General features: G+C 44.1%; 1 protein-coding gene across 7 annotated transcripts in view; it reads left to right on the top strand.

Moving 5' to 3' along the window:
* Positions 1 to 20120, top strand: part of KDM2A (lysine demethylase 2A) — a 703602-nt gene that overhangs the window by 430390 nt on the left and 253092 nt on the right. For all 7 annotated transcript variants that reach the window (XM_056531111.1, XM_056531112.1, XM_056531113.1 and 4 more), the window contains one exon: positions 3988 to 4448. In XM_056531111.1, coding sequence (XP_056387086.1) covers positions 3988 to 4448 — 461 coding nt within the window. The remainder of the gene's footprint in view (positions 1 to 3987; positions 4449 to 20120) is intronic.

A 20120-nucleotide genomic window follows, 5' to 3' on the forward strand; every position in this document is an offset into this window, starting at 1 on the left:
ACAGCAAGAATCGTCATGATTACCTTGCAATAGTCCCTGATAGTAAAAAAACATACATCTAAAAATACCCCCCAAAAAAAACCTCCAGTTACTTTTTCCACTCCATATAGCACTAATGAAATTAAAAACATCATACAGAAACATCTCCCTGTACTCTATGATAATGAAGATTACTGCAAAATTCTAAGGAATGGAGTAAGATTTGTTGCAAAAAAAGGCAAATCATTACAGAGTAGATTATCGAATAGTGATTTTAAGAAAAATCTAAATAAGTGTTGGCTGAGTGCAGTAGGTAATTACAAATGTTCACGCTCGAGATGCAGCCTGTTTAAATACATAAAACAAACCAAGCAGTTTTTTTCCCCAGTCAACGGGAAAATTTATGATATAAAATCATTTATAAACTGCGAAACAACGCATGTAGTTTATTCTGCAATCTGCACACAATGTAATGTGCAATACATAGGCTGCACCACGAGAAAACTAAAAAGGAGGATATGTGGACACTTCAGTGCGAAATCTGAATAATTTGGTGGTTCTTGTGCACTATCTGGCCTGAGCAGGCATATTTGGGAGAGGCACTCAGGTGACCCGCAATCAATTCAGATTGTGGGTATAGAACGAGTATCTCGACCGCAAAGAGGAGGCGATTGGCCACATGCGGTTTTCAAAAGGGAAGCATTCTGGATATTAAAATTAGAATCTCGTTCTCCTAAGGGGTTACATTTTTTAAATGATCTATCCTATTTTTACTGAGAGGTGGATTTACTGATGTGAAGATACTCATGTGTAGAAGTGACAATGAGGCTGTCCGATCTTATATTTTTGGATTTATTGCCAATTTTTTTTTTCTTTATCTTTTCTGATGATGTGTGTTTATTTCTAATTACGTGTATTCATGTATGGATTTTCTTTAGTGGAATACATGAATGGGTTAATGCTATTGGACTTAAGTTTGCTTTAGGAATTCCTCCCAGGAAGTGACGACAGACGCCGAACTTCCAAATCGGGGATGGGCATTCCTTTTGCAATACATTGGAAGAGGGTTAAAATAAAAGTAAAAGTTCGACAGTTATTCTTGTGCCATGACTAAGGACCTAATGGTCCGAAACGCGTCGGCATTGTATTTTTAACTCACTGGGTATGTGTTTTTTTTTTTTCTTTCATGCAGATTTTTAAATGATTTAATTACATTTTGGACTTTTAACATTAATTTTTTCCTGGGAGCTGGAAACCTTTTTCCTTTTGGAAATCTTTTCCTGCATTGCATATTGTCTAAACTTACTCAGTTAATATTTACTAACCACTCCTAACACCCCTCCTGCCCTAAAAAAAAATTCCGAGCATTAAAAAGCTGTGTATCATATCGTTCCCTTTGCTCCCATTGTGTGAACTTCCAGCAGGAGAAAGTGGGTTTTCCCCAGCAGGCGCAACATTATTGAAGCCTGTGAGAGAACATTAAAAACATATAAAGGTTGAGAATTTTAACTGCAAGTAAATAGCAAAGTGTATTATAATAACATAAGGAACAATATATTAAAAGTTTAGTTTGGTGACAGGTACTCTTTAAGACAAAAACCCCATCCTTCACGTAAAGGGGTAGGTTATACTTAATTTCGCTATCATATATCTTTATTTGACATATATGTAACATGTGTACTAAGTTTCATCAAGATATCTCCAGCCATCTGGAAGTTATGCTGGAACATACATTTCCCATAGACTTGCATAGGGCTTTAAACAAAAACCCTGACCCTCGCAAATGTAGGTGGGTTAGGGTTAATTTATCTAGCCTATGTTTGTAGCTGACATATAATTAACATGTACCAAGTTTTATCAACATATCTTCAGCCATGTGGAATTGATGCTGGAACATACACACATTGGCCCTGATCTACTATTGTAAACCCAACATATTTTGTAGGATTGTGCGCTAGATTATGGCGCATTGCGCCAAAAATTGTCTGTGCCAGAATTGAACAAAATCTGACTAACTCTCCATTTTACTGAGAGAACCCAAAAAAGGCCATTGGGGGAAATGGGCGTGGTCAGAACAAATGGGGCATGTCCCCAGCATTTTCACAAAAATCCAACATATTTACTAAGGTTTCCACAGAAAATGTAGTGGATGTCTGCTGAAGAAAACCCGACAGATCGGAGCATGTGTAAAAAAGCAAAATGTAGAGAAAAGTGCAAAATGCTGTGAAACCTTAGTAAATACCATGGAAATTGTAGGGAATTAAAGGGTACCTTTCATTAAAAAAAACTTTTGATGTATTATAGATTAATGTATGCAGAATAACTTTCCAATAGCATGTTATAAAAAATATGCTTCTTTCTATTTAATTTTCCACTTTGGAAAATGACCACTAGGGGTCTCCCTACCAGTCCTTTTTTATAGAATTCAGACTCATGCAGGAGTCCTAAATCTCAAACTGCAGCCGGAACACAGACAAACTCAGCACTGCTCACTGCCAGGGAGTGATACCTAGTGGTAATTTTTTCAAAGTGGAAAATTAAATAGAAAGAAGTATATTTTTTAATAACATGCTATTGGAAAGTTATTCTGTATTACATTAGTCTATAATATATCAAAAGTTTTTTTTTATTAAAGGTACCCTTTAAAACCCACAAAAAAAACTACACTCCACTCTTAGTAAATCAGGGCCATTGAATATATATATATATATATATATATATATATATATATATATATATAATGTTGTATGTTTTATTAAGTTACTACAATTCATTATAACGGCTGATCATTTTTGAAACTCTATTCCCTTCCGTGTTTAAAGGAAATTTTCCATCTTTGGGCCACATGTAGGTCAGGGTTGTGTTTTTTTTTCCCCAGGCTTCTTCTGACCTTTCAGTATAATATGTGTATTTAAAGGTGTAGTCTACTGAAAAGTATGTCCAGTCCGTTGTGCCCGAAAAACAAAAACAAAAAACTTTTACCCGCCTTCCTCCGTAGCGCCACTGCAGCATGGGTCGTCACACTGCGATCGGCTGGTGATTGGCTGAGCGCAGTGTGACGATCCGTGCACACGGAAGAAGACCGAACAGCTGTATCGACGCTACGGGGGAATGGAGGAAGGTGAGTTAAAGTTTGTTTTCTTTTTTTTGCAGCCAGGGTACAATGGACTGGACATACTTTTCAGTAGACGACTTCTTTTAAGCCTGTTTTATTGTGTATTTAATATGCACGTCTTGTGAAAGAGTTCTGTCCGAACTTAAAATGTGTTAAGTGCTATAATTTTACCTGTACTATGTACAATATATTGAAATAAATTAATTCAAGCGCCAGAACTGGAAGTTATTTGCCCTATATAACGCTGCCTGATATTTCAGGCAGTTAAGTGATGTGTTCTAACAGAAAGTGTTCTGAAATAACTTAGGAGGAGATTTATCAAAACCTGTGCAGAGGAAAATTTGATGAGTTGCCCATAGTAACCAATTGCTTCTTGCTTCTTCCAATTGCACATTGCTTCTTTCATTTTTCAGAGGCCTTTTCAAAAATGAAAGAAGCAAGCTGATGGGTTGCTGTGCGCAACTAGGCATCTTTTCCTCTGCACAGCTATTGATAAATCTCCCATTTGTGTATGGACTACATTCATCTCAAGTTGAATTGCATATCCAATGTTCATTGCTAAGATTCATACAATAAATGATCTCCTTAATGAGCTTTGCAACCTGTTTATGGGCTGTTCCCATCTTAGACATATGGGGGAGGGGGGGGCAGGGGAGAGATTTCTGAAGACCTGTGCTGAGGAAAAGTTGACCAGTTGCCTATAGCAACCATTTAGATCACTTCTTTAATTTTTCTGAGGACTTTTCAAAAATAAAAAAAGGAATCTGATTGGTTGCTATTGGCAACATGTAAACTTTTTTTCTCTGTGCAAGTTTTGATGAATCTACCCCTAATTATTAAACATAATTTAGAATAAATTTAATTAACTGTTTATTCCTTATCTTTCCTCATAGATTTGGAGCTGAATGGTCGGAAAAGACCTGAAACGCCATCATCTTCTTCATCTTCATCAGATTCTTCTTCCTCACCCACCTCCTCCTCATCGGAGTATGATGACTCATCCGATCAAGACTGGGAGGAAGAAGAAGGTTTAAGTAAAAAAGAGAGAGAAAGAAGGAAAGCAGAGCGGGAGACACAGCGACGGAGAGAACGGGAGCGAAGACAGAGAGAACGATCTTGGCAACGGCGTGAGGAGAGATTACTTATGTCTAGAATTCCTGCCCTGCACGAGTCTCTTACACCACCAATGTCTCTGCCCACTCCACCTTCACCTCCAAGTACGCCCCATTGTTTGACATGGTTTGAGATTGAAGGTTTACATTGCCTTGTCAAGAAGCTTGACTCTCTTCCTCCACACAAGAAGTGCCTCCCTGATGGTATTAATGACCCAGATGCTCTTATTGCAGATGTAACGGTGAGTAAAATTTTGAAACAATTTTGTGGTTGTTAACCCCCTAAGGACAGGGCATATTTTTGCTTTTGCACTTAATTTTTTTTCTTCCTTACATTTTAAAAGCCATAACTCTACACTTTCATATGAGGGCTTGTTTTTTGTGGGACCAATTGTACTTAGTTATGATACCTTAGCAATTATACCATTTTTCTACAACATATACGCCATAACAGAAAAAAAAAATAGTGAGGTGAAATTGAAAGAAATAAAATGCAATTTTGCAAATTTTGCTGGGGGTGGGTTCTTTTTTACACTGTTCACTGTGTGGTCAAACTAACATGTAATGTCATATTTTACCAACTTTAATGAATGCTAAACTTTTTAGAATTTTATATTTTTTTGCGCCTTATTTGCGCCTTTTTTCATTTTTTTGTATACCGGGCTATATGAGGGATAATTTTTTTTTGCTGTAGTCTGTTGTTTTTATCGGTGCCATTGTGGTGTTAATTGGACTTTTTGATCACTTTTTACTTTATATTTTCTAGGATATGACATGAAAAAAAATCTGGGGTTTATTTATTAATTTTTTTACATTTACACCATTTAGCATTCGGAATAAATAATGTTATATTTTAATAATACTGACAGTTACGCATGCAGCAATACCCAAAAAAAAATTAACTATTAAGTTTGTGTTTTTTATATGGTAAAAGGGAGATGATTTGAACTTTTTATGGAAGGGATTAATGTGTGTGTTTTAAACTTTTATTGAACTTTTTTCCAACACTTTATTATTCCGCTTAGATGACTTAGCAGGAACCATTAGATTCTTCATACAGATTAATGCAGTTGTATTGAACTGCATTGATCTGTATAATCTGTGCTTCATTGGTAGAGCCTGCTCCAGGCAGGCTCTATCAATTACAGAGCCGCAGACAGCACAGGAAGAGAGATAAACCCACCGGCTACCTCTAGAGTGGAACGCCCCAGACCACTAGACCACCAGGGACAGTCCCTTAAGACGCCACTGTCAGGTTTTACTACTGAGATCTAAAGTTTTAACCCCTTAAGGACGTCGGGCGTATCCATACACCCCTGTTTTAAAGTCCTTAATTAAGGACTGAGGGTGTATGGGTATGCCCGTGGGAATTTCGGTCCCCTCAGGATCGGTGGAGGCGACAGGAGCAGCAGGATCGGTGGCAGCAGCAGCGGCGGTCACGGCGGCAGGATACAGCAGGAGGTGAGGCCTGTTCACCTCCTGCTGTTGAAAAGCAACAGCTCGCAGCATACACAGCCAAAACTACAACTCTCAGCATGCCCTTCGACTGTCAATGCATGCTGATTGTTGCAGTTTTGCAACAGCTGGAGACACATTGGTTGTGAAACAGAGTTTGTTACCTAACTCAGTGTTTTGCAAACAGTGTGCCTCCAGCTGTTTCAAAAAATACAACTCCCAGCATGCACTAAGCTTCTGTACATGCTGGGAGTTCTAGTTTTGCAACAGCTGGAGGCACACTGGTTGCTAAACACTGAGTTAAGTAACAAACTCTGTGTTTCGCAACCAATGTGCCTCCAGCTGTTGCATAACTACAACTCCCTGCATGTATAGTCTGTCAGTACATGCTGGGAGTTATAGTTGTGCAACAGCTGGAGATTTAGCAACAGCTAGAGGCACCCTATATGGGAATCACTAACGTAGAATATTTTTGGTAGCAGAGGCAATTGTAACGCTTGCATCCGGGTCCACCCCTATGCAAAGCCCTAATTTAGGCCTCAAATGTGCATGGTGCTCTCTCACTTCGGAGCCCTGGCATATTTTAAGGAAACAGTTTATAGCTCCATATGGGGTTATTCCGAACTCGGGAGCAATTGCCTTAGAAAATTTGTGGGGCTTTTTCTCCTTTTACCCTGTATGAAAAGAAAAGTTGGGGTCCACACCAGCCTGTTAGTGTAAAAAAAAAAAAAAATAACAATTTACACTAACATGCTGGTGTTGCCCCATACTTTTTATTTTCACAAGACCCCAAAAATTTGTAACACAATTTCTCCTGAGTACGGAAATACCCCATAAGTGTAAGTAAAATGCTCTGCGGACACACAACAAGGCTCAGGAGTGAGAGTGCACAATGTGCATTGGTGATTTGCACAGGGGTTGCTGATTTAACAGTGGCTCTGACATAAACGCAAAAAAAAAAATACCCACGTGTGGCCCCATTTTGGAAACTACACCCCTCACAGAACATAACAATGGGGGGGTATATTTTTTTGCGTTTATGTCAAACAGGTGTTTGCCGAATTTTCGTTTGTATGGGAAAATGTAAAAAAAATATTTTATATTTTTTTCGCTAAAATGCTGGTATTAACCAACATTTTTCATTTTCACAAGGAAAATAGGAAAAAAAAAGTCCCCAAAATTTGTAACCCTATTTCTTCTGAGTAAGAACATACCCCATATTTGGATGTAAAGTGCTCTGCGGGCGCACTACAATGCTCAGAAGAGGAGGAGCGTTATTGGGCTTTTGGAGAGAAAATGTGTCCAGAATTGAAGGCCACGTGTGTCAGAACAATGGATCCCCCCACATGTGACCCCCATTTTGGAAACTGCACCATTGGGACTTCCTAAATGCGACATGTCCCCCAAAAACCATTTCAGCTAAATTTGTTTTCCAAAAATCAAATGTGACTCCTTCTCTTCTGAGCACTTGCACCAGCAGAGCACTTCACGTCCACACATGGGGTATTTCCATACTCAGAAGAATTGGGTACAAATTTTGGGGGAATTTTCTCCTATTACTCCTTGTGTAAATGTAAAATTTGGGGAAAAAACAGCATGTTAGTGAAATTTTTTTTTTGCAGTTCTGGCACCATAGTGGCTTCCTAAATGCGACATGCCCCCCATAAACCATTTCAGTGAAATTCACTTTCTGAATGTAATTTTGAATACTTTGAGGGCTGCAGTTGTAATAATGGATTCATTTATGGGGTATTTCTAACACGAAAGCCCCTGAAATTCACTTCAAACTGAACTGGTCCCTGAAAAATTCAGATTTGTAAATTTGTGTGAAAAATTGGAAAATTGCTGCATTACTTTGAAGCCCTCTAATGTCTTCAAAAAGTAAAAACATGTCAACTTTATGATGCTAACATAAAGTAGACATATTGTATATGTGAATCAATATATACAGTATTTTTCGGCGTATAAGACGACTGGGCGTATAAAACGACCCACAACTTTTACAGTTAAAATATAGAGTTTGGGATATACACGCCGTATAAGACTACCGCTCTACCGCAATATGGTACCTTACCATTGTTCCCCCACAATAGGTTGTCAGCATTGTTCCCCCACACTAGGTAGGCAACATAGTTCCCCCCACATTAGGCTGCTTTCACACTATGAAGTTCACCCGTTAATAAACGTACGTTTGAAAAATAATTATTAACGCCCGTTAAACAACCCCATTGAAGTCAATGGTTTTTTTCATTTACCCGTTATCACGTTATAGCCAGTCATGACTAACGGACGTTAGTTGTGACGGGAGAAATAACGTGACATGCACAAATTTTTCGCCCGTCTCAAGAAACGGGTAAATTAACGGACGTTATTTTTCACATTGAAGTCTATGGCCAATGTATGTTAGAAAATAAACCTGTTAATGCTCGATATTATAACTGACATTATTTTAATGAGCATGCTCAGAAGAGGTGACATCAGCAGACTCCTGCAGTGCTGAGGGACTACTACTACTCCCATCATGGAACAGACTTGTTTCCATGATGGGAGTAGTAATTCCCTAGCTGCACGAGTCTGCAGACACCTGGGTAGGCTACATTAGTGTTTGTACTACTACCCCCATCATGGAACAGAGTCTGTTCGATGATGGGGGTTGTAGTACAGGGGCTGAGGGATTGATCGCAGAGGGTATCACTTCTTAGACCCGACGCGATCAGAAGATATTAGGCAGGGGAGCGGGCGGCATGCTCCGCAACCCTGCAATGTATCAGTGTGTTTTAACTTTCATTTTTGAATCCCCCGCGGGAGCCCTGAAAGGCCGGTACTGAAGAGCCATTCAGGGCTCTCAGAGGGAGATTTAAAAATGAACATTGTGACTAGCAGGGGCCATATGTATATTAAAAGCGCTGTGGGGGGCAAGATATATAGCGCTGCAGGGGGGGACAGACATATAGCCTATATATCTAGCCCCCCAGCAGCGCACTAGCTATGACCCCCGCGGGCGCATTAATAAATATATACCCCCCGCCAGCACATTAAATATAACCCCCGGGGGGCGTGGCTTGGCGGTTGAGATGAGCGGTCGCATGGTGTAAGTGCTCCCGCTTAGGACCTGCAATTTCATTATCCCGACTGAGGACCCGTAATATGCCTCCTCAACCGGATCAGGCTAAACAAAAAGACCGCACGGCGGTCGAAAAGCTCCGTGATTATGCCCGTGCTGAAAAACAAGATGGCGCTGGGCAGGCCGGAGCGCGCTCTGCAGCAGCGGGGGTGAAGAGCCTGCCGCCTGATCTCCTGAACTAACTCTGCGGGAGGTTAGTGACACCCTTCTCATGGCTATACAAGACTGTCGGACGTCTCTTACCGGCAAATTGGAGGAGGTACGGGTGGACGTCGGCCTCCTGCGTCAGGACATGCAGACCCTCCGTGAGCGGGTCACGGAGACAGAGTCCCGTATCTCAACACTAGAGGATTCTGTGCAGCCCTTGCCCTCTTCCCTCCGGGAGGTGCAGGAGCAGCTGGAGAGTGCCCGGCAGAAAAATGATGATTTAGAGAACCGGCTGCGCCGGAATAACATCAGGGTGATCGGCCTACCTGAACGGGCAGAGGGCCAGAACCCCGGGGCCTTTGTTGAAACCTGGATAAAAGAACTCTTCCCGGACACTCAGTTTTCGGCGGCCTATGCTGTAGAGAGGGCGCATAGGGTTCCTGCTAAGCCACCGGTTCCTGGGGCACCACCGCGCCCGCTGTTGGCGCGCTTTCTCAACTGTAACGACAGAGACCTGATTCTCCATTCTGCTAGACGACTTCCTGAAATCAAGGTGCACAATGCTAGTGTATCCATTTTCCCTGACTTCTCATCTGACCTGCAGCGCAAGAGGGCCTCCTTCACATCGGTGAGGGCTCAGCTGAGGGAGCGTGGTGTGCCCTATTCTATGGCTTATCCTGCACGCCTCCGGGTGGTAGACGGTAGCCATCTTTTTCTCCTCCCCGGCTGAGGCGGATGACTGGCTGCGCGGGCGGCGCTGATCCGGGACCTCCCGCTATGGACTTGTGACCTGCTATCTTATACTCGGATTGAGACGGTTCTAGGAGCCCTTTTCTTCTCCTTCTTCATGTATGGCTGCAGCTCGGGACCTCTATGCCACGGAGCAGGTACTGTGCCCCTCTCCCATTCCTGGGCGCCCCCTTCCCAACTGGTCCCCTGGACTTCCACCTCCCTCCCCAAGCCCTGATGCTGTATTCCCCTTTCCTCCAGGTACATGGGACCGGTTTTTGTGGCGTATCTCTGTTACTACCTGACCACCTGATTGTACCGTGGACTGTGCTATGGGCACCATGTTGGACCCTCTGCTGCGCCTTTTGTAGGTTCCTGCTCCCTGGCATTCCGGTATATGCGCTCAGGGGCGTACGGGGATTTTTTTTTTTATCCTGGACTACCTCTATAACTCATACTGTGGAAGATATCTGGATGTCTGTGCCGGACTGTTTTTATGTCTCATCTCCCTGGTCTCTCCACTTTATGCAATATACACATCCCCTCTGGTGGACACTGGTCGGGGTGCACCCCGGCATATTAGCCTATACCTGCACCGTCCGTCCCCCCCCCTTTTTTTTTCCCTCTCCCCCCCTCTCCTTTTTTTCCCCCACACCTCCCTTCACTCTAATATGTTCTTACCCCTCTCCCAATCCATATCCTCCTTACCCTTCTCTTTCCCTTCCTCTCCTTCCCTCCCCCCTCTCCCCCCGCCCGTGTGCACTTTGACTTGTATATATTATTGTACCCTTCCCCACGAGGGATTTGATGCTGCTCTCTCTTTTGTTCTTCTTCTCCTCTCTCCCAATTGCCTCCAGCTCCTCTTCTCCTTCCTTTTTCTACTATCCCGGCTGCCCTTGCCCTCCCTCCCTTAGTCATTCTCCATTATACATCTCTATCTCTTCTCTCTTGTCTTCATCTCTGGTGCTCAAACTTGTCCCTTCCCTAGGGACCCCCTCCTGGTCTGTCCTCAGCCTACATTTTCTTCTGTTTCTTCCTCTGGGCTACTCTCTCTCCATATATTGTGTAGGTCAATTTCTCTATTTTTGTATGTGTAAGCAGGTTCTCCCCACTAGGTGGAGCCGTTGCTCTTCTGATGCCTGGTTGGCTTCAAGTATACATTGTTATATGTTTTCTTTGGTTAACTGGTTATATGGTTGTCAGGGGGATATTGCTTTGTATGTATACTCTGCCTCTGAAGTTCATTGGTGACTATGTTAGGTCGTTGATTGCTTATTTGTCATGTGTCCGCAGACCCGTGCGTCCTTGTTTTGTCTTGTCTTATGTGTTGCTGTTGTATGTACATGCCCGTGCACTCCTCTACTAATGCGAGTCTTAGAGTGATGTCATGGAATGTTAGAGGTGTGCGTACCCCGCGCAAGCGCGCCCTGATATTTGCGCATATTAGACGACACCGCCCTCATATAGTAACTCTTCAAGAGACCCACTTAACTCCTGATAGAGCCCGCCTTTTATCTAGGCCTTGGGTCCAATGGTCTCACCATTCCTTCCATTCGTCCTATTCTAGAGGGGTTTCAGTTCTGGTTAGTAGATTGGTGAGGTGGGATCCGGTAATGGTCCGTAGAGACCCTCAGGGCCGTTACATCTTTGTACATGCATACTTGAACAATGTCCCGTATGTGTTCCTTTTCATCTATAACCCCCCCCCCCCCTGCCTCTATGGATATATTACATAAAGCTGTCACTTTTGCTGCTGACTATCCCTCAGCACGGGTCCTCTGTATGGGCGATTTTAATATGGTGCTAGACCCTACGCTAGACCGTCATAACGCTAGAGGCACTGTCCTGGCTACTGGTGGGGATTCCCTTTCCTCATTTCTGGGGGAAGTGGGGTGGGTAGACATATATCGTGAGAGGTTCCCACATACTAGACAATACTCATGCCACACTTTGGGACGTCATGCGCTGTCCAGAATCGACCTGGCATGTGGTAACTCGCTCCTTCTATCTCAGGTCACCGCGATCTCCTATGAGCCGCGTGCTATATCTGACCATTCTCCCCTATTACTTGATGTATCCATGGTCGGTTCTGGTACACCGCGTAGATGGAAGATTCATCCCTTTTGGCTAGATCAGATTGGCCCTAATGACAGAATCCCTGATCAACTTCAGGTATTTCTTCAGGCTAATGCCCCCGAGGGGTCCCCGGCACTGGTGTGGGAAACGTTGAAAGCCTATCTGAGGGGGTGCTTGCGATCTACTATTTCATTCATCAAGAGGTCCACAGTTAGGAGGGAGGAGGAACTGGCTCAGAGTTGTGCACAATCGGAGGCCCGTTATGTGGCGGACCCGTCGGAGGCTAATGAGATTTTATGGCTGCGGGAGGGGCGGCAATATATGTTGCACCTCCACGAAAGGGCCAATAGGAAATTATTCTTCACCAAACAGTTTTACTTTGAGCACTGGAACCAATCTAGTAAGTTACTGGCTCATATAGTCAGACAAAACTCCTCTGTTGCTCCTATTCTTAAACTCCGGGCGTCGGATGGGTCCGTCATATTGGGTAATGATGAGATGTTGCAATGTTTCTCTACGTTTTATTCTACTTTATATACTTCACAGGTGCAGTATAGTGTTGATGAGTTGGCTGCCTACCTGGACGGCATTGATTTTCCTAAACTGTCTGCTGAGGATAGGGACTTTTTAGATACTCCCCTCACTTTATTGGAGTTGCATCCTGCAACTGACATGGCCAGGGGTAAGTCTCCGGGCCCTGATGGCCTCCCTTTAGAGATCTACCTGAAATACAGTGAAGTACTCCTGCCTCCTCTGCTAGCTATGTATGACAGAGCCTTTGTTGATGAGGTCCTGCCTGACTCCTTATATGAGGCGACGATTGTTGTCCTCCTAAAACCTGATAAAGACCCTATGGAGTGCGGTTCCTACAGACCAATCTCCTTATTGAATCTTGATTATAAACTTCTAACTAAATCACTGGCCAATAGACTAAATTGGGTTATACTATCACTTGTGCATCATGATCAATCCGGTTTTATGCCAAGCAAATCCACTTCGGATAATATCCGTCGTGTCCAAACTGCTGTCCAGGTGGGTGGTGCTGTGGGAGGGGACTGGGCCTTGGCGTCACTAGATGCAGCCAAGGCCTTTGATTCGATTGAGTGGGGCTACCTCTTAGAAGTGCTTTGTAGGTTTGGCTTTGGTCCCAATTTTAGGTCCTGGGTCTCCCTCCTTTACAGGTGCCCAGGTCCTTGTGAATGGCGCGTGCTCTCCTCCATTTCACCTAGGTCGAGGTACGCGTCAGGGGTGCCCCCTGTCCCCGCTTCTGTTTGTGGTGGCGGTGGAGCCCCTTGCTTTGCGTATACGACAGGATCCTGGTTTCCGTGGCATGTCTGTGGGGAGGTAGGGAGAAACGCATAGGCCTTTATGCTGATGACATGGTCATCTTTGTGTCTGACCCCACTACAATGCTCCCTTATGTGATTGACCTGATGGATCGTTTTGGATTTTTTTCGGGACTATTCATTAATTGGTCCAAGTCGGCGGTCATGCCACTGCTGCCTAGGGCATGGCCCCCGACGTTAGGGGGGCTCCCGGTTGTCACTACGTTTAAATACTTGGGGGTGTATATCAATAGGGATCCCTTACTGGATCTTGAGGTCAATGTTCTTTCCCTCCTGCCCTACATTAAATCTAAGTTTAGGATATGAGCCCAGCTACCACTGTCTGTCTCTGGACGTATTAATCTTATCAAACTTATTATTCTCCCCAAATGCTTGTATACACTGGAGCATGCTTCTGTTCCTGTCCCTAAATCCTTTTTTGACTCTGTACACTCCCTTATGTCCCCGTTTATTTGGGGATCTGGTAGACCTAAGATTGGTCTCACCACTCTCCAGCGTCCCAAGCTAGAGGCGGGTATGTCTCTTCCTGATTTTTACTTGTATTACCTGGCGGGGCAGTTAAGATATATTAGACATTGGGTTCTGGGGGACTCCATGCCAGACTCTGAACAATCTCTAGATAGGTTTGTCCCCTCAGTATCTCCCCGGATGCTCTTGGAAAGTCCTACCCTGGGGGGGGCCGTACTTACTTACATCTCCATAAGCTGGCTGTAAAGGTGTTGCGGGCCGCTAAGTCAGTATCTGGATATGCTGATATACCATCTGATACCCCTCTATGGCACAACCCCTTTCTCATTCATGTGGGTGATGCTCTAGACTCTGCTTTTTGGATGAATGCTGGTGTGCTCACTCTGGGAGATGTGTATAGGGATAATGTTTTGTGTTCCTTCGAGCAATTGCAATCAGACTATGATTTACCCCGACATTGTTTCTTTAAATACCTACAGCTCCGTCATGCATTGTCAACACAATTCCCTGCTGGAAGTGCGCCCATATCGGCCTTCCCTCTTATTGGTATTTTAAAATCGCAGGGTCCTAGGGGACTGGTGTCCATCCTATATACTCACCTCATTCAGGCCAAGAACTCCCGTTCCCGGTTGCCGGCTGTCCGACACTGGGAATCTCATATTCCCAACCTGACCAAAGATGATTGGGAGGAGATGCTTTCCTCACATATGGTGGTATCTCCTTCTGCTAATAATAAACTGATTCAATTAAATATTATACATTATAGTTACATCACCCCCGTTCGATTACTTAGAATGGGTCGCTCTGACTCGGACGCCTGCCATCGATGTGGTGCGGCTAGAGCTGATTTTTGGCATCTTATTTGGGCTTGTCCTGATATAAGATCCTTCTGGCAGGATGTCCTTGGATTTCTTGCCACAATTGTCGAACCTCCCCCGGGGTGTGATCCTCTGATTTGCTTATTTGGAGTTCTGGATGAGGAAGTGTGGCCACATTATGTGTGCACTTTACTGCGAGAATCCTTATTTTTTGCCAGGAAGGCTATTGCCCTCAAATGGATGGACCCCGGCCCGCCTTCCCTGTCTCAGTGGAAAGCCTTGGTTAATGCTATGATACCCTTCTCCCATATTGTTTACAAGAATAGAAAATGCCCTGGTAAATTTCTTTCTGTGTGGGGTCCCTGGTGCTCCTCAACATTGACTCAGTGTTCATACTCTACATCCCCCTGAAGAGATTTAGGGTCATGAATGTCCTTTCATTTCTAGATGTGGTTGAATGTACCCCTTTGTTTTCTGTATGTTGCGCTGTTTTGCCAGATGTATGTACTCCCTCCTCTCTATGGACGCATGGGTCTGCTTTAACAGTAGGAATACTTTGCTTAGCACTCGTGATTGCATATGACGGTGTCTGCTGAGTTCTGCACAACGGCCTCTTTTCAATATTGTTTTGCCAACTTTATAATATATACCATCCCCCCTTTTTTTTTTTCGTTCTTCTCGTTTACCCTCTTTTTGTGTAAGGGTTTCCCAACTGGCTGTTCTCAGTTTATGTCCTCACTGCACTGATTACTGACGGATTTTTTATGGTATTCTGTCGTTTACATTCTGCCTACTTGTACATGTTCTCAGTGCCTTTATCTGTGTACTTCACTTTGTACCATTTTGTTTTGTGAGGCGTTTTGGCTGATGTTTGTTTAATCTTCAATAAAACGTATTTAAAAAAAAAATATATAACCCCCGCAGTGCATTAAATATATACCCCCCACCAGTACATAAAATATATACCCCCTGCAGCGCATGTATAATGTAGCCTCGCAGTGCTTCTAAATACCTATGCCACTGCAGCGCTATATGTGAAAATCATTCTAGCAGCAGCATTGGCTGCCCGATGCTGCTGATTGAAATACTTTTCATACATAGCGCTGCAGCGGCATATGTATGGAAGCACTGTGGGGGGCAGATAACTCTATATGTCTGTACCCCCCAGCACTTCTATATACATATACCCCTGCAGCACAATTAATGGAAAGTATTTCTATTAGCAGCGCATAGTGCCGGCAGCCGTCTCCTGGCGCTATGCGCTCCTTATAGAAATACTTTTCATTAATAGCGCTGCAGGGCTATATGTATATAGAAGTGCTGGGGGTGCAGACATATAGTGTTATCTACCTCCCCCCGATGGCGCTTCGATACATACAGCCGCTGCAGCGGTATGTATGAAAAGTATTTCTATAAGCAGCATCGGCCAGCCGATGCTGCTGCTAGTATGCTTTTCACCTATAGCGCTGCAGTGGCATAGGTATATAGAAGCGCTGTGGGGGGCAGATAACACTGTCTGCACCCCCAGCACTTCTATATACATATAGCCCTGCAGCGCTATTAATGAAAAGTATTTCTATATGGAGTGCATAGTGCCAGGAGACGGCTGCCGGCACTATGCACTGCTAATAGAAATACTTTCCATTAATAGCGCTGCAGGGGTATATGTATATAGAAGTGCTGAGAGGCTACATTATACATGCGCTGGCGGGGGGTATATATTTAATGCGCTGCTGGGGGGCTAGATATATAGGCTATATGTCTGCCCCCATGCAGCGCTATATATCTTGCCCCCACAGCGCTTTTAATATAGATATGGCCCTCTGCTAGTCACAATGTTCATTTTTAAATCTCCCGCTGAGAGCCCTGATTGGCTCCTCAGTACCGGCCATTCAGAGCTCCCCGCGGGGGATTTAAAAATGACAGTTAAAACACACTGATACATCACAGCGTTGCAGAGCTTGCCGCCCGCTCCCCCACTTAAAGGACAACTGCAGCGGAATGACACTTATCCCCTATCCACAGGATAGGGGATAAGTGTTTGATTGTGGGGGGTCAGACCGCTGAGACCCCCCTCAGTCTCCCTAACGGGGCGCCGCCATAAGCGCTCATGGTGACTTAGCGTCGACCTAGAGGTCGACGGTGACGCCCCGTCTCCTCTCTGTCCCCATACAGTTCTATGGGGGAGACGGGGAGGCGCGAACGCGTTCTCCCCGCCTCTCCCATAGAGATGTATGGAGGAGGTGTGCCGGCTGCAACGTCATGCTGCGGCAGGCACTGCCCCTGCACGGGACAGCCGCGGCCCCATACAGGAGATCACAGGGGGTCCCAGCGGTCGGACCCCCCGCGATCAAACACTTATCCCCTATCCTGTGGATAGGGGATAAGTGTTAATCACGCTGCAGATGTCCTTTAATAACTTCTGATCGCATCGGGTCTCAGAAGTGAAACCCAGTGCGATCAATCCCTCAGCCCCAGTACTACAACCCCCATCATGGAACAGACTCTGTTCCATGATGGGGGTCGTAGTACAAACACTAATGTAGCCTCCCCAGCTGTCTGCAGACTCCCGCAGCTAGGGAATTGCTACTCCCATCATAGAAACAAGTCTGTTCCATGATGGGAGGAGTAGTAGTCCTGGCTGTGGGAGTCTGTAGGCAGAGGTGTTCGGCCATACATGAGGGATAACGGATTTTAACGGATGAATATTTATTCAGCCGTTAGCATCCGTTATTTCATCCGTTATTAAACGTCCATTTTTTACACAGAAAATGGAAGTTTAATAACGGGTGAACTTCATAGTGTGAAAGTAGCCTTATGTTGTCAGCATAGTTCCCCCACATTAGTTTGGCAGTATAGTTGCCCCACATTAGGTTGGCAGTATAGTTCCCCCACATTAGGTTGTCAGCATAGTTCCCCACTGCTGCCCCACTTCAGTGCTCACACCACCGCTCCTCTGGTCTGGGGTCACGATCTACTGCTATGGCCTAAAGGCCATAGCAGTTGGTCCTGGGACCGGAGGAGCGGTGGTCGTTGCAATGAAGATGACGTGCTGGTAACTTACCATGTCCGCACCTCCACACTGCTCCGCTGTTGCTATGGGCGCACGCACGGGACATCAGTGACATCTCTGCGTGTGCTACCCCCCGGTGGCCCCTGCCATTTTAAAGTTAACGCAGGGCCACAGAAAGGTCTTTCTGGACACAAGGATGTCCTGAATGTGATAGGGGAAGTTAATCTCGGATTATGGATAATCCATACCCCGGGCTTCTCGGCCGACTGTAGCACCCAGCGTATAAGACGACACTTGGTGTATAAGATGACCCCCGACTTTTGAGAACATTTTACGGGGTTAAAATGTAGTCTTATATGCCGGAAAATACGGTAATTTATTTGGGATGTCCATTTTCCTTTATAAGCAGAGAGTAAGACATGATGCAAGTATAGCCGAAGATTTACCACTAACATAAAGTAGAATAAGTCACGAAAAAACAGTCTCTGAATCAGAATGAAAAGTAAAAGCATCCCAGAGTTATTAATGCATAAAGTGACAGTGGTCAGAATTGCAAAAAAAGGGCCGAGTCATTAACGTGAAAATGGGCTGAGTCCCTAAGGGGTTAAAAAAAAATCTTAAAATGTTTTTTTTTAAAGAAAATAAGTATGTTAAAAATTGCCATATTCTGAACTAAATTTTTCCGTAAACGTGGCTGTATGAGGCCTTATTTTGTGTGCCGTGATCTGCACTGTTTTGTATGTGTGTAAAATCATCAATTTTGGTAAAATCTACTGGTGCCACAAAGTTACACAGATTTGTAACTGCTGCATGCTCCAAAGGAAGTTGACTTTTTAGTCTGACCCCAGTGCTCTCTGCTTACACCTCTGTCCGTGTCAGTACAAGCAAATCCCCATAGCAAACCTCTCCTGCTCTTGACAGTTTCTCACATGGACAGAGGTGTCAGCAGAGGGCACTGTGGTCAAACTGAAAAGAACTATACAACATCCTCTACAGCATACAGCAGCTGATATGTACTGGAAGGATTGTTTTTTTTAATAGAAATAATTTACAAATATTTTTTTTACTTTGTGGCACCAGTTGATTTAAAAAAAAATTTTTTTCCCAAAGAAGTACCCCTTTAACGTTTTATGGTGTTCATCGTATGGAATGATTAACATCAAATTTCAATAGTTCTGACATTTACGCACATGGCAATACCAAATATGTTAATGTTTTTTTTACATTTTTTTTGTAAAATGCGAAGAAGGGGCAATTTAAATATTTTATTGGGGGTCCGGCTTATTCACTTTTTTAAAACTTTATTTTAAGTTTTTTATGTTTCTATAGGGGTTGGGCAGGGGAGATTTATAATTTGTGGCATTTAAGACTCAATTTGTATATCCTAAAGGGAACCAAGCAGTAGATTATATCATTTATAAAGCTTGGCAACGCATTATATGTGGTAAAATCTTTATCCTTGCCATCCCTGTGGTGTTTTTGCCCCCCCCCCCCCCCCCCCCAGGGATGGTGAGAATATGAAATTATCTAGTCTCCCCTGCTGTCCTGTAAGCTGACAGATCACACGGGTCACCATTCATACTGAGGGGGCGACACTACGGCCAAAGCGATGGGACCTGGCAAGTCTTTCTCCCCACTCAGGGGACTACTTACCGGGCAGCGGGGGAGACTTTAAACCTTCATACCCTCACCATCCCTGGGGGCAAAAACGACCCCCCCCCCCCCCCCCCCCCCGGGATGTTGAGAATAAAGTTTTCAACATATATAATAAGTCTGCTTTGTGCTGTAGTAAACTAGCGCAACAATTTCCACCTTTTTGAATTCACGGTAACTCACATGTTGTTTTTATAGAGGCCATCAAAGTGACCAGTGGTTAAAATGCATTCAGTGGGGGAAATTACCCCTGCAATTTAAGGGAGTTAAAGATGATGTCCAGTGGAAGACAGCGTATCCCCAAGTGTCTGATCACTGGGGGTCTGACTTCTGGGACCCCCTGCAATATCCTGTATGGGGCCCCGGCACTGCTCCTCTTACGTTACTGTCACACCCAGAACTGACGTAGGTCGTTTCATGTCCCCTCAATTCATTTCTATGGGAGAGGCGGAGACAGAGCATTTGTGTGTCTCCTCCTCTCCCATAGAAATATTTCAACCAGCATCAGTGTTGGGTGGGAAATGTCATTTCCATAAGCAGAGCCGGGTCCCGGTACATGAGATCGTGGGGGGGTCCAGGCGGTCAGACCTTTCGCGATCAGATATTTATCATAAGTTGTCTTTCACTGGAAATCTTCTAATAATGTAACAGAACGCTATATCTAATATTCAAGTACTCTATTGTGATAGGGTCTGTTTACCAGAACTGGCATATAGCAAATGTTTTGCCAATATTAAAAAAGGGCAAATAGTGAACCTGAAATGATAGGCCTGTTAGTTTATCCTCCATTGTATGTAAATTGTTTGAGGGTTTACAGAGATGCTGATTTGGAGTATCTTAACGAAAATAAATATGACTCCATATCAGCATGTGTTTGAGGGACTTGTCCTGTCAAATCAACTGATGTTATGAGCGTCTGGGTAAGCAGGAGTAAGCAGACCCTTTCAGAGGATCTTGGGTGTACCTGGTAGCATAGATAAATGGAGAACTTGCGGAAAGAAGGATAACTGGGTCCCTGTCTTGTCTGCTGTGCGAGTAGGGACAACCGACCAAAGGTCCACTAGCAACGGGCAGAAGAGCCAAAC

This window comes from Hyla sarda, chromosome 7, assembly GCF_029499605.1.
Source record: "Hyla sarda isolate aHylSar1 chromosome 7, aHylSar1.hap1, whole genome shotgun sequence".
Lineage (NCBI taxonomy): Eukaryota > Metazoa > Chordata > Amphibia > Anura > Hylidae > Hyla > Hyla sarda.